Raw genomic sequence first — 26634 nt, 5'->3', positions numbered from 1 at the left:
GTGAAAACAGTGCCTGCCTTTTTTTGTACACAAAACACCACAGTGGCACCAAATTCGAGCGATAGAAGCATTTTCTATGAAACAAACAGATTGAAGGCTATACAGGCTTTGTGTTATTATGCTATTCCATGGGTGTATTTGAATGTGTTTTATTCCAGCAGTGCAATGAAAAATATATTATATTTCCAGTTTTTAACTAAACTAACATTACAACATGTTTTGTTAGAAATTGCATCATCCACTATTTTTTGGGATAAACAATGGATAAGTCATTGATGCAAACTGCTCTAAGAAATAAACCAACTGTGGCTTATCCCAGCAGGGTATAGATTGATCAAATCACGCCCTAAGCCATTTAAAATCTGTAAATGAAGACCAATTAATGTATTGGTGCTTCCCACCACTTTGCTCACTACTTATATATTAAAAAAAAAAAAAAAGATGTGTTGCATGTAGGCATTAAATGCCTTTAAAAAACAACGAAAACAACGGTGAGTGTCCACTTAAACCTGCCAGGCATAACTGCTTAAGAATATAAACTATACATATAAAATATGTATTGGTGAAAATAGAATGTAAATCTGTAACACTTTAAATTTTTTCCTAATTACCTGCAACACTCGTTATTAACTGGTAAAATGTTGTTTAGACAACTCTGCAACCAATACAACCATGTTTCCATTCTGTAGCTGCAAAGCTGTGATTTCAAACTCCTTTTTTAGGGCTAAACTAGCATACTGTACATAAAGACCTATCACTGTCCTTCCTTTTGGTAATCCTAGTAGGGCTGTGTTCAATGGTTAGTTCGCTTGCCAGGAATTCAAAGGTAGTTCTAAACTTTCAAAGGTTAGTCAGGCGGCATTCACGCACTGTATTTTATTTCTATTTTATTTTTTTCTATTAACAGAAACCGTTTGACAATGTGAATACTATAAATCACACATTAAATGTCACTCACATGAAAAATGATCTTTTGATTTGTAAAATGCATATTACTTAAACAAAAGTTGTTGTATTAAAATCCACTAACAATACATGTGAGTGTTTTATTCCATTTATATGGATTACCTGTAAGATAACAGGATTTTCAGTCAGATATGAAACTAGTAGCTATGGTGACGTCACCAGTACAATGTGCAAATATGTACCATCGAAGGTTCGAACCTTCGCTCGGTAATGTGTTCTGAACCTTCAAAGGTCAAAAAAAGTACCCTTTGTTAGCCCTAAATGGGAGTATTTATTTTATTAAGCCATCAATTTCTTTTTTTGTAAGGAAAGCTAGGAATTTTTTTGTTTTTGCAGGCACCCCCCCCCCCCCCCCCCCCCCCAAAAAAAAACATTTTGCTGTGAAAAGGGTGCTCCATGTGCTGATCCCCATGCAATTACAGCGGCTTCTTACTTCTTTTCGTAAATTCAGTATTGGACAGCTGAGGGGTTTTCTTAAGAGTATTTCCCACCAAATTACAAGCAGTTTCAATGCTGCACATGATTGAAAACTTTTCCTTATAAAACGTGATTACAGAAACCACAGCAGTGCTAACCTATGGTTACCACAGTTACAGCTGTGCAGACGTCCCCTGAGGAATACATTCTATGTCTAATTGGTTTGCTTCCTCTTCCCTCCTCCTCATTTTCATTTATGTCCAAACTGATAATATATTCATAAAATGTCACACCCTGACCTAACCGGTAGGTTATATTACTTGGTAATGTCTGCGCTGATCCAGTTTTGCACTTTTACATAGAGGATTATGATTTATTTCTTCCACGGAAACATTTAATTCAGGTATTGGAGGAGTGCAAATGCTGAGGCACATGTTTAATTACTTCTTAATAATAGAGATGCAAAGGTTGGCTGATGAAAAAAGCAGAGATTTATTTAAAAAAATAAAAAAATAACACCACCAACAAAGCATATTGCTTCACAGAATCTAAGGCAAACAAAGCCCTCACTCTCAAGTTCAGTCATAAGTTCAAGAGGGTAGGAATGGTGGTATCTAAAAATACAAGCTTAGCAATAATGCAAAGTTAGACAAGTGGAGCACGGAATTATGACATCATTACTTATGTATGTAGGCTTGCATCCCAGAGGAATGTTGTATGTCTTTTTTGGCAAGCACTGCAGCTACATATTATTAGCACAATCTCAATTCCAAAAACATGCCAGGAAACCTTGGATGACCCTGTGAGTTTCTAAACTAGTCAGCAGGCAGAAGAACCTGCTAAATGAGCTGTTTTGTTATAGGGAGTGCACACCATTGTTTTAGCATCTCAGCAAATACTGAAGCGTGTGCTTCAGGTTAGCTTATTTTAGTAAAAAGCACAGATCGGGCATGGACACTTGGATGCTTTAAGGTTTTTAGCTCAACCATTCTGTCTGCTAACCATAGCACAACAAAAACATAACAGCTATGTTTGCACCATGCATTTTAAATTTGGTTAATATGCAAAACCGAATTTAACAGCCTGCTTAAAATGCCACAGCCATGATAGGTCATTTTTATTGGCTGCTATTTGTGCAACTGCTACAAAGTTAGCTCTTTTCACACTAAATTTTGACACTGTTGCATGGCAAACCAAAAAACTCCAGCCAGTGTATTCACCCATTATTACTACTGTTACTATCTACCATTACAGTATCGACATACTGTACTGTAATATAGCTTCTAATGGCTATTTGCTGATGTGCAGCTGTGGGAGTAGCCTGTGTTTCAACAACTTAAATCCATTACTGCTCAGATATATAGAAGCTACTGATGCACTTTAATAGGAATGAGACATGTTCTAAGGATGAATTTCAGAGCAGGTGAAGAAATAAGGTATATGGGGCAATGCAACAATTTTTTTTTTTTTAGCCCAGCAATGACTTGTTAATGAGAAGCAGTTTCATTCCCTTATAAACCACTATGCTTCATAAATTTCCCCAAGAAAGCCTTACACTTTATTATTATAACAAAAAACACATATTCAGTTGTATCACCTTCCAGCAGGGAGCGAAAAAATAACCCCCAAATACATGAACTGATTTATCAGTGTGACATTGTGGAAGCAGCGTTTTTGCTGATGGTATGGGGAAGGCTTCAAAATAAATACTTGTATTGGTCCTGGTATATAGGGTCCATGCAGCACTCACCCTTATCCTTCATTCACCACGTTTACTGTTGCCAACAAACAGTCTGAGATTAACCTCTCCAAAAATATTCTATTCCCAAATGCTTACTTAGGGTGAAAGAATAGAGGAAAAGCACTCTTGCCAGGCTACAAAACAGGGTCTTAATCTTTGTGAGCCTTGGCCCATAATATTCACTGCTGATTCTGCTTGGCAATAATTTTGGCTGCATAACATCTCTTCAGAACTGTAACTTCTCTACAACATCCAACATACAGTTCTTTCTGAAACATCAATTCCAGATGTCTCCTGCCACAGAAATGTCTGATCAGGTGATGTGAAACTGCAATGTTGTAGGACAAGCCTCATACATTCACAGTTTACAGTAGTTTGCAAGAAAAAAAGTCTTTGCCCACCTCTAGGCTAGTCTGCGAAGCTCTTTGTTTCAAGATACTTAAGGTTTCCCTTTATTTTGAAATCTTTAGTTCACTCCCCTAACAATACTAACTTTAGAAATAAACTTGAAATAAAAAGATCACGCGAATATATCACAATTTTGCCAAAAACATGCAAAGACAGGTGCAGCATATTGTTCAACTGAGCTAGAAATCCATTGGAATTCATTGAGACTTGAGGTGAAAGCATCGAATGTCAAGCATTACAACCAAATATTTCAGTTTTAATTTTACACAACCAAGAAGCCAGTATCAAAGTGTTTGGTGTCCATTATCTGAAAAACAAAATATGAAAGGTGGTCTTTTTATTAGATTGTGCATAATTAAATCTTGACCATGAGAATCTCAGAATGCATTATTCTTTCAAATTTGAAACTGAGATCTCAAAGCTTTTCATCTCCATTTTCTGGAAACCAAAAAAATGTATATTAGATCAGAGGTATTTATATAACCCTGCACACATTAAGTTTGAGTGTCAATTGGTTCTGAGATATGTGGTGGGGAAAGGGCTGCGACAATGAAAACAGGACCTTAATTGGTATTTATCCATGATATCGTGGTTAACACCCATGCACCTCTTCAAAAGATGTCAATGGGATTACTGAATTCAGAATATACAGGGACATTGTGGACCATATACTCATGGGTAGAAGGGTATTGCATGGAGTCCTGAAGGGGTTAACAGTCTCTTGTCTTCTGTCTCGTTAAAATAAAAATTATATTTGCGCAGCAGGTGACAATAAATGACCAGAATCCAGGTTCACATTTCACTCCGGAATACACAATGGAATGGCAGGCAGGAGTGAATCACACCATTCAATTAGCTCTGAGTCTTCCAGCTGCACACCCAAAACAGGACTAGACATTGACACCTTCAGGGCCCGTTGCTCTGTGTTCAAGGAATGCGGCCACCTACGGAACAACCTCAGCATATGGAAACATGCAGACAGAACTAAGTTGTCAGGCAGGTTAGAACAGTGTGCAGCCAAAATGTACACAAAGTAGTGATGTTTAATCTGTGTGCCTTTAATCAGCTGAGCGGGCTTTGGAAAGGGGTAACTTAAGAACATTTACTTTGTGTTTAACTTTTTTTTATATATATCCTTGAGAGCAATATGTAAATCTAAGCCTTTCAAGTTTCCTACAAAGTGAAAGTAAGATATATAAATATGAATGTGAAGATTAAAGTGTCTGGGATAAACGAAGCAATTTGGACTCTTTCCTTGTGCTTGCAAGTGCTTCTGCAGTCATGCACTAACTGATACACATCACGGCTTCCTGTGACACGTGTTTCACATCACCAAAAAAAAAAAAAAAAATACATGATGCACTAGCTGGACTTTAAGGGGTTTTAGGGTTCTGCCGGATTTGTAACCTAAATCTTTTAAACAATTTTAAATTATTGCCCACTGGGATGAAGATTTCAATAGGTTTAACTATACTATACTATAAAAATTTTGGAGAAATAAACAAACTGATAGTAATTAAGGGAAGTTTGTAGTTTTATTCTTTGGCTGAGGGAGCAACTGAGTTGGAAAGAAAAAAAAAGAGTTTGAATACCACGTTCATTACAAAAAAATTACTGTACATTCATCAAACGTTGGGGCTAGGAGTTATTAAGCACGGTACTAAGCACTAGTGAAAAAGGTCTGCTCAGAAACCAAATGTGGAGAGAATGTGGCCTTACCCATCCAAAAAGGCTTTGTTAGAAAGCTTTATGCAAGCAAAACTCCGAAAGCCTGCCACAAAGCCTTTATTTCAATGTGTGCTGCTGGATTCTTATCCATTACCATATGTTTTATAACTGGTTCAACTTGCTGGAAATGTTGTGAAGTGATTTTTATATAGATTTTATATACTATATTTATTTTTCCGGCTTTCTGTTTTGTGGAATATAATAAATAAGAACAAAAACAGTTTTGTCACCTTCATTTTACAATGCCATTTTCACATTTGTTTTATCTGAAGTGTTTAAAGTTAAACTTAAACTTCAGTTTTTGTTTGCTTGTTCAGCTACAAAGGCACAAGTAAACCTCATGTTATTACTTTGGCCACTGTTTACTGTAGAGAAATGGCAAGGAATGGAAAAAAAAGGAAAAAATTAATAAAAATGCGGCATCAACTTTATGTTCTATTTATTTCAGAATTGGCATCCTTTGTTTTGTAGTTAATTCATTGGGGTAAAGTAAGAAATGTATTCTTTACTCTTGGGATATTTTTCTACTCTAATGTGTTACATATAGTAAGGACTTATTGTAAAATAAAGGCACACACACAGAGGCCATGCCTCCGTGCCTGATGCTATGCTGTCTCTGCCTGCATTCTGAGCAATAATATGGCTTTTATTACTTTTTGAAAACAAATATCTGAGCGAATACTTAAATTATGAGCGAATATTCGAACATAAAATCCTGCGTTCCTCCCAGCACTACACACACACACACATTATATATATATATATATATATATATATATATATATATATATATATATATATATATATATATATATATATAAAAATCAGTCCTTAGAAATGCTGCCATCTGATTGGTTAGAACCTCACCACATGACCAAAAACAGATATAACTATTGCCCAGTGATGCTGTTTTCAGTCAATAGTTTTTTTCTATATATACGTCATCATGCTGAGCATCCTCCTTTTAACACACAACAAATCAAAATGCTAGGCAAACCCACATCTGGACATCAAAATATACTACAAAACAAAGATGCTGCAAACACTAAAATCATCATAAACACTTTGCTTTCAGTGTTTTCTGACTTCCTAAAATCCAAACAAATCCGACTCAACGATGTAAAAACATAATACAAAAGTCTGACTTTAACACTAAAGCTTTATTAATTATTGTAATTTACATGAACTATTGTAATTTACTATAGTTCTTCCTGAAAGGCCTTTAGCTTCCCACTATGAGCCTCCTCTCCAGTCTATACCTGCAACGATGCGACTTTTTGCGATGCGACTTCCTCTTTTCAGATGAGGCGATCTGTGTGCTTTATTCTACTGACCCTAGTACTACCTCCCGTACACTAAGCGAGCAACTGCACCAGCATTTCTGAAGTTCACATTCAAGATATAAAACACACCAACCGCACTAGATGAAATTATGAACATGACTGAAAAAGAAATTAACCTAAAATTAATCACAACAAGTAAATAATAAATTGATGTTAGCAGAAATAACTAAAAACATTTGTTATACTTAGTAAGGCTAGGAGTGTATGAGAAAAGTGAAGACTTTTGCAGATTAAAATTAAGCCACTTATCATTTTCACCATATAGTGTGTAACAGACAGACACAGATGGACGGACAGACGTGATTAGGCACAATTGTAAGAGAGAAAGGCTGACATTACATTACCAGTAGAGGTATGTTTCAGACAAAAAGCAACGTTTAGAGTTACTGTTAGCAGACCAAATGGCCCGCCCTTTAGGGCATAACTGTTCTCACTGTAACATAGGTGAATATTAAATAAATAAATAAATAATAAATTGCATAATGGCAACTTACTGCACAAGCATGTCTTCGCTTTTGAAATACGCAGCACAAGCTATCAGTAATGTGTGTACTCTATACAAAATCTATATAAAATCTCTTTCGAGGATGGCATTTGAATAACAAATTAAACAGTCTTGCGAGGGACAGTCCATCTACACAGTTTAAAGCACTAGGAATCTCACTCCCAAAACAAAATTGCCCAGCATACATACTGAGTAAAAATATGCTTACGGAATGACATTCTCTAATTTCACAGAAAAAATTAGATGCTTGTTTAGCACAATTTATTTTGTTTATAGGCACATGAGTATTTTACACCTTGAATTAACAAAGGAAAGAAACACAAAATACATTATAGAAACAGGCAGGCCTTGGGCAATCATAGAGAGGGACTCGTTACCTGACCACAAATAATTCATCTTTGCAATAATACACAGACATGTCAACTGCAGTTACAAATAAATTGCTTTCTCAGCTATGCTAATATCCTGCATGCTGAATGGAGTAATTACACTCCTCTATGACACACAGTGAAGAATAATTATAAAAACATTCTGTAAAAAACAGGTCCTCTTTCATGATGTATTTTACATTTATAATGCTTTTCTTTTTCACCCCCTCCCCTCCCCTCCCCGCCCCTCCCTAAATACAAGCCATCAGTAGTCTATGCATGCACTGCCTAACCTACATACTCTCCCAGGCAAGGGGGCCCAATTATTCAAAACTGAATTTTTCCATGCAAAGCCTTCTTAAGTAATGTGGTGAGGGGAAGAGAAAAATCACCCACCAACTGAAATTCAACTAGTTCTCGCTCCAAACATAATTTGCATTGCAGCAGTTCAAAGAGCTACCTTCATTTCTGACTGTCACATAATCTGCATGGCTTTAAGGGGGCAATATTGTATACGTATTACACAGCCATGCCTACATCTTCTTTCTTAGTTCAGGATATGATTAATGCGGCCTATCAGTAGCCAGATGGTGTAGAACCAGGCCCATCAATCAAAATGAAAAGACCATTGAACAATATTCACAATGGTGTACTCATGATTGGGAAGCTCGCTTCATACACTCCAACCCACGTTGCACAGTTAAAGACGAGATCATGGATGTAGCATCCCTGCTCAACATGGCCACTAAAAAGTGCCATTAGTCATGAAGAGCTGGGATAAACTGTTGTGTTTTGAAAGTGTTTTGTATTTTTTTTTTTTTTTTTTACAGCAGCTACAGGACCAATTAAGTTTTCAGCTCTTTATAATTTGTGACACGGCATAGCATTCTTTTTCTAAAGAAGTGGTATACAGCACCACAGTCACGACACAAGGCTATTTTACTAAATGCGATCTTCCCAAATGAGTTTTTATTTGCTCATCGTGTTACTTCAGTCTCCATGACATCCATGTCAAAAGCTACTTCTATAACTACTGACCTCAAAATATCTGTTGTGACCTTGCATTCACAAGATTTTGATGCAATGAGATAGGATGCCACTCTGTACCTTCCCCAACTCACTAGCATTCCTGGGTGGTTCAAATTAATTAAGGTCAGGCGTTAATTTTGCAATTTTTCCATGAGATTTTGGCTTCTGTTGTAGTTATGTTTGTTGTAGCAGAATAATAATAATAGTAATAATAATAATAATGTACATTTCTAATGGAATAATTCCTCTGCTAAATCTTAAGTTGGAGACATTTACCATTTGATATTTGTGATATACATTCACAGGCAACCCTATTGAAAAGACTTGTAGGTACTAATGTTATTTGGAAAGTCAAGCATGTAATTAAACTAAACAATATTCTTATTTTCATGTTCTATTGAAAAATATATTTTGAATATATGGTAGTCTTGAGAGTGGAATACTACCGAATAGTAGTTATCCTCATACGTTTTTACTGGTACATGCACAGGTGGAAAAGCCATTAGTACACATACCAGCGCAAAACAATGGGATTACTTCCAAATTTCAACTCCACACCATGGGCCCTATTTAGCAACATTCGCAAACCCCTAAGGTAATCGCAAAACATTTTAGCAAACAGTTAGCACAGCAAAATCAGGCGCACGTGTGATTTAGCAACCATGTTTTGCTGCCCACTCGGCAAGTCAGTGTTAGCGCTCAATGTGGGCTGAACTAAGGGAGTCTCCTCATCTATATACAAATGTAGTGATTTAGCATACCATTAACAGTGTTAACGTTTGCATTTCAGTTGAGTGAAAACCAGGTCTAAACTGTGCGCAAATTATATGGTCGACTATAAATACCAGTGAAACTACCAGGGAAGCGACCAAAGAAAAGAGAGAAAAAAAGTATAATAAAAGAAATGCGGAGTGTGCACCAGATTAATGTGATACTTTGTAACAATTGTAAGTGGCCTTGGATAAGGGCATCTGTTAATAAATAAATAATAATTTCTGCGTGGCCAGACAGAGAGGAGGAGGAGACATCCCCAAATATTTAGAAATCATCTGTCTTTTCTGAGCCAGTCTGACACACAATGTATGCAGCAATTTCGTCTCAATAGACAAACAATCACTGACATCTGCCAGCTGCTTCAGGATGACATGGAAGGAGACATGCGGGCAGCACACTGTTTGCTTGTAGCACTAAACTATATGCACCAACACAGAATAGGCACCTCTACATAAATCGTAAGGGGACCTATTCTGTCAACGTGCAAGTAGTGTGGGATCTGTGATGCCACCAACTACATCGCCAATGTGTATACAAACTATTGTTGCTCTGCTCATCACTTGTTTATCCTCGCTAATTCGCAGGTGGCAGCGGGCTGGTTGATAGGGGACAACGGGTATCCACTGAAGCAATATCTGTAACTCGCCTTGGATAAAGGCGTCTGCTAAATAAACAATCAATACTACTGACACCACTGCTCAACCCCACGTCCTGTCGAACAGAAGTATAACCGTACCTTTAAATGTGCTCATACTGTAATTGAGCGAACATTTGGAATCCTCAAAATGTGATTCCGATATTTGGATATCTGTGGCGTAACTCTACAGTACACTCCACAGGTTAGCAATATCATCCTGGCTTGTGTTTTACACAACATAGCTCTCCGTAATGGAAGTGCCAGGCACGTCAGACAAAGCCTATTTAAAAAAAAAAAATGCAGACTTCTTGTTTAAGACGCAAATGTGTACCATCTTTTTTTTTTTTTTCTTTTTTAACAGAAAAGCATTTGTAATAACTGATGGTTGATGGAGCTCATGGTTCGAAGGTGAGCTATACATGCCTAACTTAAGGAAATCTACTGATTCTAAATCCCTCCCCCTGTCACTCGCTTTGCTTATAGATCACTTTTTAAAATTTTGTATTCACTCTCCCTCTCCAGGCTCCTAAAACAAATGTGCAGCCTTCCTTGAGGGGCTTGGTCATTCTCTTTACTTGGGCTGCAGGACATTTTTTTTGGTTTCAAAATACCTTCCGTTAGCTAAGGCAGATGTACAGGTGCCCCTTAAAGGGAATGTTGAATCCTTATTGGTTGTAACCTTACTCCACCCACTGTGCTTTGATTGGCTGGACATGTGAGTCGCTATTTGACGTGCGTTAACCCACGTATGAGACACGACTTCTAAATCACGTTTTTGTGCGCTAACGCATCAGTTCGCCAACGCTCTCCTATAACTGCGCCCATATTTGCTAAATAGGGCCCTGCATGTTATAAAAAATATACATACAAAGATACTATTCATAACTAAAAATCAGTAGGTAGCCCCCTTGTAAAAGTTGTTGCTGGGCTTGTAATTCCATAAAAAAAGCTATTTGTGTTTTCTATGTATTCTTAAGAAATAAAAGAAGGCAGTTTAATTTACACATTGACATAAACCCTGGTTGTTTAATTAATCTGCCTTTTTTTTTTTTTTTTTTTTTTTTTTTTTTACTGTACCGGGAGATGAGGAGCAATTAATTTTCAAAATTGTTAGCATAATGCTTTAATACATTCCAACTCAACAGCAAAATACAGAATCCTATAAAACAGACCATTAAACATCACATGAAACTATATTACTGTACATAAGCCTCTTTGCAGAAGTCATACCCCCATTTCAAAAATAAATTTAAAAATGCTTAGAAAAGAAATGTACACAGCAAATTATACAGTAAGCTAAATCCTGAGGCCCAAAACCTGTTTATAAGGTAGCTTTTTTTTTTCAATTCATGGGAAATTAATGGTTTACAAAGAATAAATCAGTTGCTGCATGCTTAGGGCTAATCTTTATACCATATATTTATGCATTTACATGTTTTTATTAAACATTCTTAAACCTTGAAAAACAAAACCTTTTGGTAATTACCTTATAGTAAAGTTATGGTAATTACAGAACGTTAATGTTAAAAGTGCACAATACTAGAAACCAAAGGACCTACAAACGCTTTTCATAAGAGTTACTCCCATGCATTTACTAAGTCACTGTACAGTACATCATTTGTAAAGAAGATATGCCAGCATGAATACAGTAGATGCATGCTTATATATATATATATATAGACACACACACACATACACACAGTGGCTTGCAAAAGTATTCAGACCCCTGACCAATTCTCTCATGTTACTGAATTACAAATGGTACACTGAAATTTCATTCTATTTAATATTTTATTTTTAAACACAAACTCGGAATCAATTATTGTAAGGTGACGTTGGTTTTATGTTGGGAAATATTTTTAAGAAAAATAAAAAACTGAAATATCTTGCTTGCATAAGTATTCAACCCCTACACATTAATATTTGGTAGAGCCACCTTTCGGTGCAATAACAGCTTAAAATCTTAAGATAACACATAAATTTTAGTAATAGTCGCTGCCTTGTTCAATTAAATCATTGCAAGCACAAAATTAGTCATAATACCAATTTGTACTTACAACAAATTAGAAAATATCATAAGCAGATGTGGATTACTAAATAGCTCATATTTTGTTGAGCCCATGACTGATATTTGTCGGACAGAATGTGTGACGCTTAATATTTGGTAGAGCCACCTTTCGGTGCATAACAGCTTAAACTGCGTTTAAGTATTCAAGCCCCCACACATTAATATTTGGTAGAGCCACCTTTCGGTGCAATAACAGCTTTAAACTGAGTTTGTGTTTTAAAATAAAATATCGAACAGAACGAAATTTCAATGTACCACTTGTAATTCAGTAATATGAGAGAATTGGTTATGGGTCTGAATACTTTTGCAAGACACTGTGTGTGTGTGTGTATATATATTTAAATCAAAAATCCCTGTGGGGGGGGGGGGGGGGGGGGGAACAAAAAACTAAAGCATGTTCAGTCTCCTGTTCTTTACGCAAACCACTTTTTTTAGTAAAGAAAGCAGTAATGTGAAAGCGAGAAGCTGTGCCAGCATATATCAATTCTTAATCCTGCATTTGTAAAAATGATCTCCTCTTCTGGCGTAACACATGCAAAAATTCAAAGACAATATCAAATTTAAAACACTGTCTTTCTGTTCCAAGTATATAAATCTATTCACTGTCAACAAAAAAAAGGGGAAAAAAAAGCAATCCAACAATAAAAAGAACACCTTGCGTAATTAAATATGAGTGGATTGTATTCCTCTGCTATAAAATTTTGTAGCTCCCTTCCATCAGCTTTCTTGGAAAAAAAAAAAAAAAAAGAGAGTTTCATGTTTTTGGAGAAAGTCCTGAAGAAATAAATATACTGTTAAGGGGTTTTGGATTCGAAGGGGGTTTTACAGTCACAGGAAGGGACTGCAAATATTTAAACAAGCCCTGTTAGGTCGAGCCATTTGTTAAAGCTCCGGTGTCTGGATCTCCAAGGGGTTTATTATATGGCTGTATAGTTGGAGATAATCTATGCAGTAAAAGGATGTGTCAGTTGCTATGAATAACAAATTACCCTGGAAGGTCTCCGATTGCCATGGTGTTATTCTGCCTAATATATCATCAGGGAAGGACCATGCGTAAAACATGCAAAGACCTTAATATGTTTTTCAGTGCATGATGCCAGGACTATGTTTTTTTATGCCCTGGTGTTGCTCAGCACTGACAATCTGCATTGAAGCATTCTGGACCCCAGCACCGAAAGCAGATGACTAGAATGGACTCCAAAGTGGTCAGATAAGGTCAGCTGCATTTCCAGTGTAGTGTGCCAAGCAATCGGTCTTGTAGGACAGCAGCTGAAGAACTACAGTCTAAAACCCTTGCTGTTAAAGCTAATAATTCACAGACTTGGCAGCTACATGGGGAAGCTTGCTGATAAACAGACGCAAAAAGCGGACAGGTTTTTAATAGGCTTTAATGTAAACAAATACAATACGATTAATTATCATAAAACAAAAGGTTTAGCCATAAATACTCTTTTCAAGAAAATAAAATGCCTCCATGACATATATCACTATTGACTTAATTACAGATCTGTTACATTAAAATTATAATGTGCACATAAGGAGTAGAGTATCCCTTAAAGTGGGTTAAAAATGTACAAGGCTGAGTACAAATATTTAGAAAATACAACATATATCATAATAGGCATCAACCCAAAATCCCAGAATGACCACCTTATCAATTTGTTTTACCAGCAAATCAACCAATCCTTATTTTTATTTCCATTTAAAAGAATAACTAGGTCGGTAGCATTCACTTTGGCACAATGGTCTACAATTAGTTTCAAAGCTACTGTAAGTGTCCTACCAATGAGATTAAAACAATCTGGAGTTTTCTGCATTCAACCAATTTAGCCTTATGGCTTTCCAGTTTGTGTACATCCCCAAACTTCATAATAGCCGGCCATCACATTGCTGATGACAATACCCTTCAGCCAATTGGTATAAAAGGGATCTTTTGTTTTCCCCTAAATATTTTTGTTATCCTACTGAAACTTTACAGGATAAGCTTATATGTTCAACACGTTTGAGAACATAAGAGGCACTGTAGCTTTAATCTTTAGCATAAATAAATTCAGAATTTATTTTATAGAGCTACTCCTCAGGTGCTATACTGTTTAGCTAAACCATACATTTGAAAAGTCTGCATTACTGTACTAAATGGAGAACAGATTTATACAAACAGGTCTTACTAAAGACTACTCTTTAATGGGTTTCTAAATGTTTAAGATACAGTGATTTTTTTTTTTGTTTTCATAGATCAAGAGAGTTTTCACTAAGGCACATATCTATGCACTAATTACCCATATATATATATATATATATATATATATATATATATATATATATATATACACACACACACACACACACACACACACACACACACACACATATATAGCTCATAGTCGAGCAACAGCTATTCCATTTCTTCTATATTATTATTATTTATATAACCTACTATATCACAAAATGTATCTAATATTGCAAACAAACCAACACACACAAACATATGCCATTCCTAACGGTCAATCAGAATTCTACAGCTAATACACAACATGGAAATGAGAAAGACACTCAACAGTGCAAGTCAAACCTTGCAGGTGACAAACACACTTTTCATATTATCGTGCTGAAAAATTGCATCAGAGGAAGGAACGAGTGGGTGCAACAGATTGATCTTCAAATGAATATTCTGAGCTTCAGCCTGACCAAACTGAATGAATCTATCTATCTATCTAACTATCTATCTATATAGATAGATAGATAGATAGATAGATATGCAAAATATTAATTGTGCCTTAGAAGTAACTATTTGTCAGTGCTGAAACAAACATCTGAATATTCGAACTAACGTTTCTTGACATGTCAAACAAGTTTTTCCTTACACCACTTTACCATCTTGCCAGAATTTGCGAAAAAGTTTCTAAAATGGCAAGTGGAGCTCCATTTGACGTGTGGGATTAATATATATTAAAAAAGGATTAACATAGCTGCTCTTGACCCTCTTAGCCTTGGACAACAAAAAGTAAACAGACCAGATTAGTATGCACATGCACCGTGATCTCCTCTTCTCTAAAGGCACTGACGCTGTTTCAGATTTGGGAAGCAAACTGCCACAACCTGCTGGAAATGTCATGTTTAGTGATCAACGTTCTTTTGTTGTTTTTAAATTTATTTATTTATTTTTTTTTTAATTTAAGAACATAAGAAAGTTTACAAACGAGAGGAGGCCATTCGGCCCATCTTGCTCGTTTGGTTGTTAGTAGCTTACTGATCCCAGAATCTCATCAAACAGCTTCTTGAAGGATCCCAGGGTGTCAGCTTCAACAACATTACTGGGGAGTTGATTGCAGACCCGCACAATTCTCTGTGTAAAAAAGTGCCTCCTATTTTCTGTTCTGAATGCCCCTTTGTCTAAACTCCATTTGTGACCCCTGGTCCTTGATTCTTTTTTCAGGCTGAAAAAGTCCCTTGGGTCGACACTGTCAATACCTTTTAGAATTTTGAATGCTTGAATTAGGTCGCCACGTAGTCTTCTTTGTTCAAGACTGAACAGATTCAATTCTTTTAGCCTGTCTGCATATGACATGCCTTTTAAGCCCGGAATAATTCTGGTCGCTCTTCTTTGCACTCTTTCTAGAGCAGCAATATCTTTTTTATAGCGAGGTGACCAGAACTGAACACAATATTCAAGATGAGGTCTTACTAGTGCATTGTACAGTTTTAACATTACTTCCCTTGATTTAAATTCAACACTTTTCACAATGTATCCGAGCATCTTGTTAGCCTTTTTTATAGCTTCCCCACATTGTCTAGATGAAGACATTTCTGAGTCAACAAAAACTCCTAGGTCTTTTTCATAGATTCCTTCTCCAATTTCAATATCTCCCATATGATATTTATAATGTACATTTTTATTTCCTGCATGCAGTACCTTACACTTTTCTCTATTAAATGTCATTTGCCATGTGTCTGCCCAGTTCTGAATCTTGTCTAGATCATTTTGAATGACCTTTGCTGCTGCAACAGTGTTTGCCACTCCTCCTACTTTTGTGTCGTCTGCAAATTTAACAAGTTTGCTTACTATACCAGAATCTAAATCATTAATGTAGATTAGGAATAGCAGAGGACCTAATACTGATCCCTGTGGTACACCGCTGGTTACCACACTCCATTCTGAGGTTTTTCCTCTAATCAGTACTTTCTGTTTTCTACATGTTAACCACTCCCTAATCCATGTACATGTGTTTCCTTGAATCCCAACTGCGTTCAGTTTGAGAATTAATCTTTTGTGCAAAAGCTTTCTGGAAATCTAAATAAACCATGTCATATGCTTTGCAATTATCCATTATCGATGTTGCATCCTCAAAAAAATCAAGCAAGTTAGTTAGGCACGATCTCCCTTTCCTAAAACCATGTTGACTGTCTCCCAGGACCCTGTTACCATATAGGTAATTTTCCATTTTGGATCTTATTATAGTTTCCATAAGTTTGCATATAATAGAAGTCAGGCTTACTGGTCTGTAGTTACCTGGTTCAGTTTTGTTTCCCTTTTTTGTGGAGCGGTATTACGTTTGCAATTTTCCAGTCTGTTGGTACCACCCCTGTGTCAAGAGACTGCTGCATGATCTTCGTTAGCGGTTTGTAAATTACTTCTTTCATTTCTTTGAGTACTACTGGGAGGATCTCATCCGGCCCAGGGGATTTGTTTATTTTAAGAGCTCCTAGTCCCTTTAACACTTCTGCCTCAGTTATGCTAAAGTTATTTAAAACTGGACAGGAACTGGATGACATGTGGGGCATGTTGTCAGTATCTTCCTTTGTAAAAACTTGTGAAAAGTAATCATTTAATATATTTGCTATTTTTTTTTCTTCATCTACGATTTTGCCATTTGTATCTCTTAAACAAGCCATTTTTTGTTATGTGGAATGTAACAAAGTGCTTTTTTTTCATTGTACAACGCTTTGTCCATATTTGTTTATTCAAGTCCAATTTCAGTTTTTGTTTGCTTGTCTAAAAAAAAAAAAGCATAAGTAAATTTCAGTAATGATCTTATTACTTTATGAAAATGTGTCTGAGGCAATTGATTATTGCGAATGGGGGTTTTAATCTTTACATTTTCTATTGATCGATTTTTCATCTGATCTAGGGTCTATTAATTGATTAATCACACCTGTTTGCTAGTGAAACGTAATTTATTGAGTGCTATTTTATTTTAGTTAGCTGAAAAACTAGTACGGTATAGCTGTTCATTTTCTGATACCATTTGAAAGAAATATGCTGAATAAAAAAATTTTAAAAAACAACTTACCTTCGAATAAGATAATAAACTTGTAGTACTGTCGTGAAAAGAAAGCACCAATGAGCACATGTTTGAAGTTGAGGTCTTTTTTTCTTCTTCATTCTGAGATATTGTAAAACAATGGGTATACCTTCCAGTTGCTCCTTTGCCAAGGTCTTAAGAAGTACCCTCCACCATAAATAGTTCAAGCCCACAGGTGTAATTCCAATATTTTTCAGTGGGGTAAAGTAAGGTCTTCATAACCTATCCTTACCTGGGATATTTGAGTTTTCTTTAATACAGTGTTTCAATTTTCTTCAAGTAGCAGACTACTTTTTCAAAGTAACTTACCCAACATTGTACATTAAGTATCTGTGAATCTGGGCTGAGAAAATAACACAAGCACAATAAAAAGGTTGTACCTGGTGCAGGAGAGTTTCAGTTCCACTTGTTGACTAGTGCGAGAAGGAGGATGCAGGAAAGAAAATTACAATGCAGCCTCTGGACTTATGGTTATGTAACTAAAAAGGGGTCTAAACAAATACATACATGTTGAACTGGACACTTCTCTTTTTAGTTATTTCAAACACACTTCATACTCAGATACAGTACAAAGAAGAAGTTATCACCCATTACTATTCTACTGTAGGCTTTCATAGCACACTATTAAAATCAGACATGTGCGCTTGTTATCCAATGCAGGGAGTAAACTGTAGTTGTTTCTACATGCATATGGATAAATGTATCATGTATAATTGTTAAAAATGGAAGATGTGAATATCTGACAAATGTGACTTTTAGTTTGGTGTGGGAATAACTCCATCAGGGGTGTCTAAACAGAATCAAGTAATCGTGAAATCTATAGTAAAACAAAAATAAACCAATTGTGGGTAAACAAATGATTTGAACATGGACAATGAAGAACACAGCTGGGTTCAAACTTTTGGTTACCAAAAAAGCAGCAATATACTTGTGACTAAAGACACATTAATGCTTAATTATTGTTCCTCGTGCCACATTTTAGACAACATTCATCAAATTGTGGGGCAATTAAAGGCCCCCCAGTTTTCCACTTAGCCAAACTAATGCCCCTTAAGTAGTTTAACTGTGGATGTCACAGAGTTGCATGCTAATAAAACATTCAGGTGTCATTACAAACTGCAGGAGGGATTCCGAGCAGCATTGCCTTGCTAATTTTTATTATTAATGCTAATGACTGGAAATCTTATTGTGCATCAAAGAAGACATTTTTAAATATTATTGAAATCAGTGGTCATAGCTGCTACGAGTCAGTTTAGTACCAGATATGAAGTTCAATCACCTTTCCTGTTTTGTATCTTTATGAAGCAAAGTGATCCAGGTATAGTAAATAACACCCTCGCAGGAGATGTTTACAGTGGAAACATCTGTAGTAGAAAGTTCAAATTTACAGCTACGGCTAAGTTTTGCATCACCCTGTATAATTAAGCTTTCTAAAGTCGAATGGAACCTGTTGAATGTTATATTAACGTATTGAACTACATATCGCTTTGTAGTTTGCTACATACTTAATGAAAAAGTGCCTAAAACAACCAATTCACCTTTCAGTAAAACACATTTGTTTCAATTGGTTTTTCATCATGTAACTTGTTAACTACAATAAGTTTCATATGCTTTCTCAAACCAAAACTGACATTTTTTAAAATTCTAAATCAAAACTAATACTGACCGAGCATAAAATCAAAACCAAACTATACTGAGTGACCCTTTGATTAATCCTTTGAGAAATCAGTCCAAGCTTAATCATTTCAATCTCTATTTCATAAAGCCATTATAACTTGACCGTCTTGCACCTCTAATTAAAAGTACTCTTTTCTGTGGATATGTGCATAGTGGGGATACAGTAGTCAGACTGAAGCTTTTATGGCCCTTTTCATAGCAACACACAACACTTGCCTGTCCCTGAAAACAGAGGGGCCCCAAATTTTTTAAAAAAACACCACCGTCTGGTTCCCAAAGCTATACATCTTTCTAAATAATGCACAATTGATAAAACATAAAAAAAGCATCAAAAGCATTGCAGTTTCATGTTGAAAGAACTGTATTAAGAAGCAGTTGGTGTCCCCACACCATATTTCTAAATTTGTTACAGAGACCTACAAGGTCAGTTTTTGTTTGAGCTTGTGTCTTCTTGTGTCTCAAATTACAGGGCTAGGGCTGACATTTTGAGTGTTCACACAGTAGGTGATGAAGCAGGCCTGGGCAAGATCTTGACCCGAGGAGAATAACCTTCTTAGTCCGATGGTGGAAATCTACACCACCTTACTGTGTTAGCTCAAAAATCATTAAATTAACTCTTGGTTTTCTGCAGGTTTAATCTTTCACTGTCCATTTTTTATAGCCTATTTATTATGAAATTATAGAAGAGAAAGGTTCTGGGACAGCTCACAGGAAGGAAATTTTACTTTTATTGAATGAAAACAGAGTATTAAGTGGTTAATGTTGAATTTTAATGATGTAATTAAAATAAGCTATGGGGCTTATAGGAGTTCTAGAAGATGTTGTTAGTGATCTTCTAATGATTACTATGAAACATGTTATATTTTAGATTAAAGAGGTACTTCATTGGATATATTAGCAGACATCTGCAGTCATTTACCCCTCTTGTAAATACAGTGTGCCACGTTATTGGACATAACTAGACTTCATGTTTAGCTAGCATTTATAGACTTAAAAATGTCAATACACAAAAAAAACAAACAAAAAAAAAAGATATTGCGAATTGATAATTAAATCAATCAATCACCATGCAGCAATGTGTTAGAAATACCGTACATAAGCTACCATAACGAAAGAAGCTTACACAAAAAAACGGATGCAGTTGCTTGCCAACCCCTTGCCTATACAGGCCTGGCTCCAGAGGGAAGGCTGTTGTGATGGATCCTGCCGAGGGTGGTGAGCACAGCCAAGGCAGCTGCACTACTTTCTTCATACTTCACACTTATTTTATTTATTTATTAATTTTTTTAATAAAAACAGCAGCATAGTAAACAAGACACACAGACACTGAACATGGTTCTTTCTTACCTTATGATCATACGGGTTGTATGAATGAAACAACTGGGACAGCTCTTTTGTTCTTTGTTTTTTCTGTGAAAAGAATTAATCAAAGAAAAAAAAGACACATATTAATGATTTGTTTTAATCATTTGACATCATAAAAAAGTGTAACCAACTTTAAGGTCATTTGAGAAGAAAATAAAAATGAATATTAAAAATTGTTAAATATTTGGGGATAAAGCAACCTAATTCACTAGCCTTTCACTTCTGGAGTTCTGGGTTGAAAGTCACAAATTAAAGCATAGTGATCATGCAAGTAGACACTATCTTAATTTGCAGTCTCTGCATTTAAGTTAATTTATTATTTTATGTTGTATTTTTACACTGGACACTGCAATTTCTTACTTAGAGATTACGTAAAGCCCTTATTTTAGAGGACTGAAAATTTCATGCATATATATATATATATATATATATATATATATATATATATATATATATATATATATATATATATATATATATATAATTATTGAATGTAGCAACCTTTATTTTAGCATTTTGCCTACAAATGTGTCTTTTCAAGATGTGTCTATGCTCTGGAAACTGCATGCAGCTTTAAAGTTTAATGTTTGTTTTGTGAAAAGTGGGATACTGTGGCATACTGCAGCAACTTTGAACTATTTCACCATTCACTAAATATTTTAACTGCACTCCTTGATTCTTTATCATGGCTGTGTCCTGTGCCCTACCTTTGAATTTTAAGCATGCCTAATTCTAAACATAATCAATCTACCTAATGTAAAAAATACTCCCTCTGCAATAATGCCTGTAATTTCTCCCCTGTCTGAGTCAATGCCCCATCACACTTTTGCCTTGACGACATTTTTACGCCCCCTGGGCATTTACATGGTAGAATCCGGTGTATATGTACAAATTTTCATTTTGTCACAAATTTCATTTTATTACAAAGTCCATGTATAAGAATCACTAATGTAAGAATCAACTGCATATAGTGATCACAACCACTTGGACCAAATCATTCTTATAACAACCAATGTAAAATAATCCGCTTGTAAGAATGATGCCATCCGCCTATAAGTATGCACATGCACAGTGATCTCCTCTTCTCTAAAGCCACTGATGCTGTTTCAGATTTGGGAAGCAAACTGCCACAACCTGCTGGAAATGTCATGTTTAGTATTCAACGTTCTTTTGTTGTTGTTTTTTTTTTTTTTTTTTTTTTACATTTATTTTATTTTTTATATTATATTGTGAAGCCATTTTTGTTACGTGGAATGTAACAAACGTGAACCAAAATTATTAGTTTTTTTTTTTTATTATTATTGTACAACGCTTTGTCCATATTTGTTTATTCAAGCCCAATTTGAATTTTTGTTTGCTTGTCTAAAAAAAGGAGCATAAGTAAATTTCAGTAATGATGTTATTACTTTATGAAAATGTGTCTGAGGCAATTGATTATTGCGAATGGGGGTTTTACTCTTTACATTTTCTATTGATCGATTTATCATCTGATCTAGGATCTATTAATTGATTAATCACACCTGTTTGCTAGTGAAATGTAATTTACTGAGTGCTATTCTATTTTAGTTAGCTGAAGAAACAGTATGATATAGCTGTTCATTTTCTGATACCATTTGAAAGAAATATGCTGAATAAAGCAGATTTTCCTCAAGGACTTCTCTGTACTTTGCTCCATTCATGACAAGTGCCCAAATCCCCTGCGATGAGAAACATCCCCATAACATTATGCTGCCACCACCATGCTTCACAGTAGGGATGGTGTTCTTTGGGTGATACGGTGTTGGTTTTGCGGCAAACAAACGTTTTGAATTCAGGTTTTTATTTTTAAAACGTAGTGTTTCAGTGCTGTACAGATGTTCTATTATGTTATCCGTTAGTGCTTCAGCTTTATGTGGATGATTGTCTTTACCTTGTTTTAATTTCCCGTTCCTCTCCAGTTTCTCCCAGATACGAATGTACCAGCTTTACATAATTTTTTTTTTTTTTTAACACATTCTCATTATGTTGATCATTAATGAACAGTTCTGTACTGTGGGTTTTGTCGACTGATTGAAAACAAGGAATTTTGTATTTGAATTAAAAGTGATGTCTCAAGGAGTCGAATAGGTAAAAGTTCAAGTATATTTTCCTCGAGGAATTATCAGTTTTTTATACCACTACTCTGGTATTATGCCTCAGGATGCAAATCTAGCTTTCGTGCATGCATGCATATATATCTATATCTATCTATCTATATAGACACATACATACACACACTGTGTGTGTTTGTATGTGTGTGTGTGTGTATATATATATATATATATATACACACACACACACACACACACACACACACTCACAGTGACTTGCAAAAGTATTCGGACCCCTGACCAATTCTCTCGTATTACTGAATTACAAATGGTACATTGAAATTTCGTTCTGTTCAATATTTTATTTTAAAACACTGAAACTCAAAATCAATTATTGTAGGGTGACATTGGTTTTATGTTGGGAAATATTTTTAAGAAAAATAAAAAACTGATTGCATAAGTATTCAACCCCCACACATTAATATTTGGTAGAGTCACCTTTCGTTGCAATAACAGCTTTAAGTCTTTTAGGGTAAGTATGTACCAGCTTTGCACACAGTGTCGGAGTGATTTTGGGCCATTCTTCTTGGGAGATTTGCTCCAGGTTGTTCAGGTTGGTTGGACGACACTTGTGGACCGCAATTTTCAAATAGTGCCACCGATTCTCAATGGGATTGAGATCAGGACTTTGACTGGGCCACTGTAGGACATTCACCTTTTTGTTCTTGAGCCACTCCAATGTTGCTTTGGCCTTGTGCTTGGGATCATTGTCCTGCTGAAAGGTGAATTTCCTCCCAAGCTTCAGTTTTTTAGCGGACTGAAGCAGATTCTCTTGCAGTATTTTCCTATATTTTGCTCTATCCATTCTTCCTTCAATTGTAACAAGATGCCCAGTCCCTGCTGATGAGAAGCATCATCCTACAAAACTTAGTTTAAACTGCAACTGGATGTTCCAACACGACAACGATCCAAAGCACACATAGTAGCTACTAATCTCATTTTATAAAATGGCTTGGATAAATTAAGTGCTGCGATTGGCTTAACAAGATCACATGACTGTAACAATTGTCTTACTGCACAGCTATGACATCACATAGACCAACTTACTTACCTAATCTTTTATTACTACCACACATTAATAGCAACAGTTATCTAAGCAGTGTTTCTGTAGGTAAGAATGTCAACATACATCACACAAATCACAATGATCGTTTTTTTTCATCTCTTTCGCTAAGAATTACAGAAAAATTGGCAAATATACTGTGATATTTATTTAGTCAGAGAATAGAACAAAAATAAATAAATAAATAATTGCAGACATCTATTTCATGTAACTTTTTCCTCATCCACAAAAGCACAACTTTGCTACAAAAGATTTTCCTATAATTATCTGTTTCAAGAAATTTCCAGAAATTATAAAACTTTCCTTGGAGTATGTAAACTTTTGACTACAACTGTATGTATGTATATCTATATCCCTGGCTATCCTTCTCCCACAATTTGTAAAGAAGTGAAAAGAGGGAGCAACCAAAAAAGAGCCTATAACATTTGTATTTAAACGCACAGGCACCAAATGTTAGCTTTTAAGACTGAGCTGTCAAACTCAGCAAATAAGCACATTACTACTACTTGCACCATAAACTGTTCACATAAACACAAGGGCTTTTACTGCACTCCTGTCATTCCCTGCCACTTCATTTTACAAGGCAGAAATGACATGTGCAGGTAGGTGTCCTTTCTAGCAACTGTGTTTATGGACTACAGTATTTCGTTGCATTATAAAGGAGAATTTCTGTATTAAAGTCATAATGTCTTCCCCACCAATTATTTTTTGTTTGTTTGTTTTTGACAGTCAGCACATTTTAGTCAGGGCAGAAGGGCTTTACAGTGGCCAGAAGGAATTGGACAGCCACTTTAAATCAGACAGTGAGGTGACATGTATTAGAACTGACTTCTTCAAGTATTAACATAATAATAATAATAATAATAATAATAATAATACCACATGTTAGGCCTTACCAAATCTCACAATCTAAAAGTATAGCTATGTTGTTAGGTTTGTTTAAATGGTGGCAATCAAGGCTGGTATCTCACTGAATGTCCTACAAGTCTTAGCCGACACCAGTGCAGCAGCTCATTCTTTTGTGATAAAACGAGGAAAAAAAATTCCATCCTAGAAAATGGACAATAATTTTTGGGTACCAATGCACTCTGTGATATGGCTAGCTTATTTAAATATATACAGATATTTGAAGAGCAGATTGGAGTCAGAGTGTCACTCTGATTTTATTCGTCTGGCCGTGAATCTTGTACTACTGTACAGCTGATGTGGTTTGGTGTCTGGCTGCAGTGGTTGCTTCTAGTTTCCAAAACTTCACTAAAAAGTGTTTGGGAGCATTCCAACTTTCCATATACCAAGACTACAAGTTAAAATGGAGAATGACACATACATTTCTGATAACATCCTGTATTCAGAAGCATGAACTGAAATACATTTACATTTATAGTAAATCATTTGGCATTACATTAATTTTATTTTCAGTTTCTACTTTATCTCAAACCTATATTTTTATTTATATATGAACTGCCATATACTGATCAGTATTATCAAGTTTATCAGGCATGTCTTGGAAAACCACCAGAACTTGCTAAGCAAGAAGAGATATTCATTAAAGTTACTGTGAAAGACCATAACCCCTCCTAGCAAATGGGTACATTGGTTGTTCCTGTCAAAGCAAGAAGATGGGAGATTGCTTTAGCCTCAACTGACCACTGAAAATCTTGATAAGCCAAATAACTGCTTTTTTTTTTAGTATGATTCTCTGTTTGAGCTCTGTTTTTGTCAACTCAGATTATTAAAGGGCTTTTGAAAGTTACTGCATTTAAATCGATAGCATAAAAGCACATACAAATATTTTATTCTATTCTTGTTTTAGATTGCTGCGTGCACATTTATTAAAACCACTGAAAACTAATTTTCAGAGTTACATACATGTCAGACTTACAAACCAACTCTATTCCCAAGGTGTTCATAACTCTGAGGTTCTACTGTATATAAATTCATAATTCTGTATTTTATCTTCTTACATACAAGCTAATAAGAATACAAACTAATCTATTAAAACTTATTATAAAAAAAAAAAAAAAACACACCCACACATATTAACATTCAGTCTACAAATGTTTATTTGTAGATGTTTGCAGTTGCAACCAAGTGAAAATAAGTACCCTGAATCCTGAAAAAACACTGATCTGCTTGCTGAGCAGTATTTACCTTCAAATAAAGACTGTCTCGCTACTATTGAAGCTCTGTGATAACAGTGCCTACAGACACACCCATCTAATTTAGAGAAAGTTCTCAGCAAGAAGGGTTCAAACAACCGGCTTTAAAGGAGGTCTGTTTTTAAATAATGACATCCAGATAAAGAGTAGCTAACTGCTTAACTGATGACAACCACATGTATATTGCATCACCAGCAAACACTATTTTTGGACTAAGGATAAGTTGTGTATATAAGATGTCTATTTCACCTGAACCTAAACCCTTGATTTATTTAAATAGATAAGGGGTTATTTACAACCCTTTTCATACTTGTCTGGTAACATACCCACTTGCCAAGTGCTCCAGTTTGGATTGTTAAGGGGAGTACCAGTTTTAACCCTAAAAAATAAGACCCAAACTGTCTATCCCTGCCTGCCTTGATATACTGGTTCTGATCCAGTCATCTGGGACTGGGAATATATTAATAGGATATGGCCTTGATTATCACTGGGATCTGAAGTGTAGCAATTCACACTTCGGGTGCCAGTTACATTTTTCACTTAGAGTATACAGTGGTAAAATTGGAAAATCAAATAGTGCTGGATAAGGATTTAATTGTTTTGTTTGCAGTGGCCTGAAAATAGCAAAGGGCATTATTGTGTGTTTGTTGACATGTGGAGTCCAATATGTTTTTCCACTTACAAACTTTTTAAAATTCTATTAAATTAAATTCCGTGTTAGGTTACACAACTACATTTACTTAAAAATGGGTGATAGTCATGCTATTATAGAACCTACAGCTGTGCTGTGTTCCATCTTTCGGGTGAGATGTTGTTGTAAGTGACTCTGCAGCTCATGCACATTTCACACACCCAAGTTTCATATCTTGTAATGCGCTTTGGTCCACTATGAAAGGCGCTACATCAAAATAAAGATTATTATTATTATTATTATGGCCACAAATTGTGCATCAC

At 35.6% G+C, this 26634-nt stretch overlaps 1 protein-coding gene across 1 annotated transcript in view; it reads right to left on the bottom strand.

Annotated features, from left to right (window-relative positions):
- The window catches only part of cdkal1 (CDK5 regulatory subunit associated protein 1-like 1), a 410621-nt gene that overhangs the window by 79351 nt on the left and 304636 nt on the right, over positions 1-26634 (bottom strand). Inside the window, exon 12 of the mRNA XM_041248498.1 lies at positions 20312-20374. Within this exon, the coding sequence (XP_041104432.1) occupies positions 20312-20374 (63 nt within the window). The remainder of the gene's footprint in view (positions 1-20311; positions 20375-26634) is intronic.

The sequence above is a fragment of the Polyodon spathula genome, chromosome 4, assembly GCF_017654505.1.
Source record: "Polyodon spathula isolate WHYD16114869_AA chromosome 4, ASM1765450v1, whole genome shotgun sequence".
NCBI classification, from domain to species: domain Eukaryota; kingdom Metazoa; phylum Chordata; class Actinopteri; order Acipenseriformes; family Polyodontidae; genus Polyodon; species Polyodon spathula.
The sequence above is the reverse complement of the archived record's forward strand: the minus strand, read 5'-3'. Positions and strand labels throughout refer to the sequence as shown.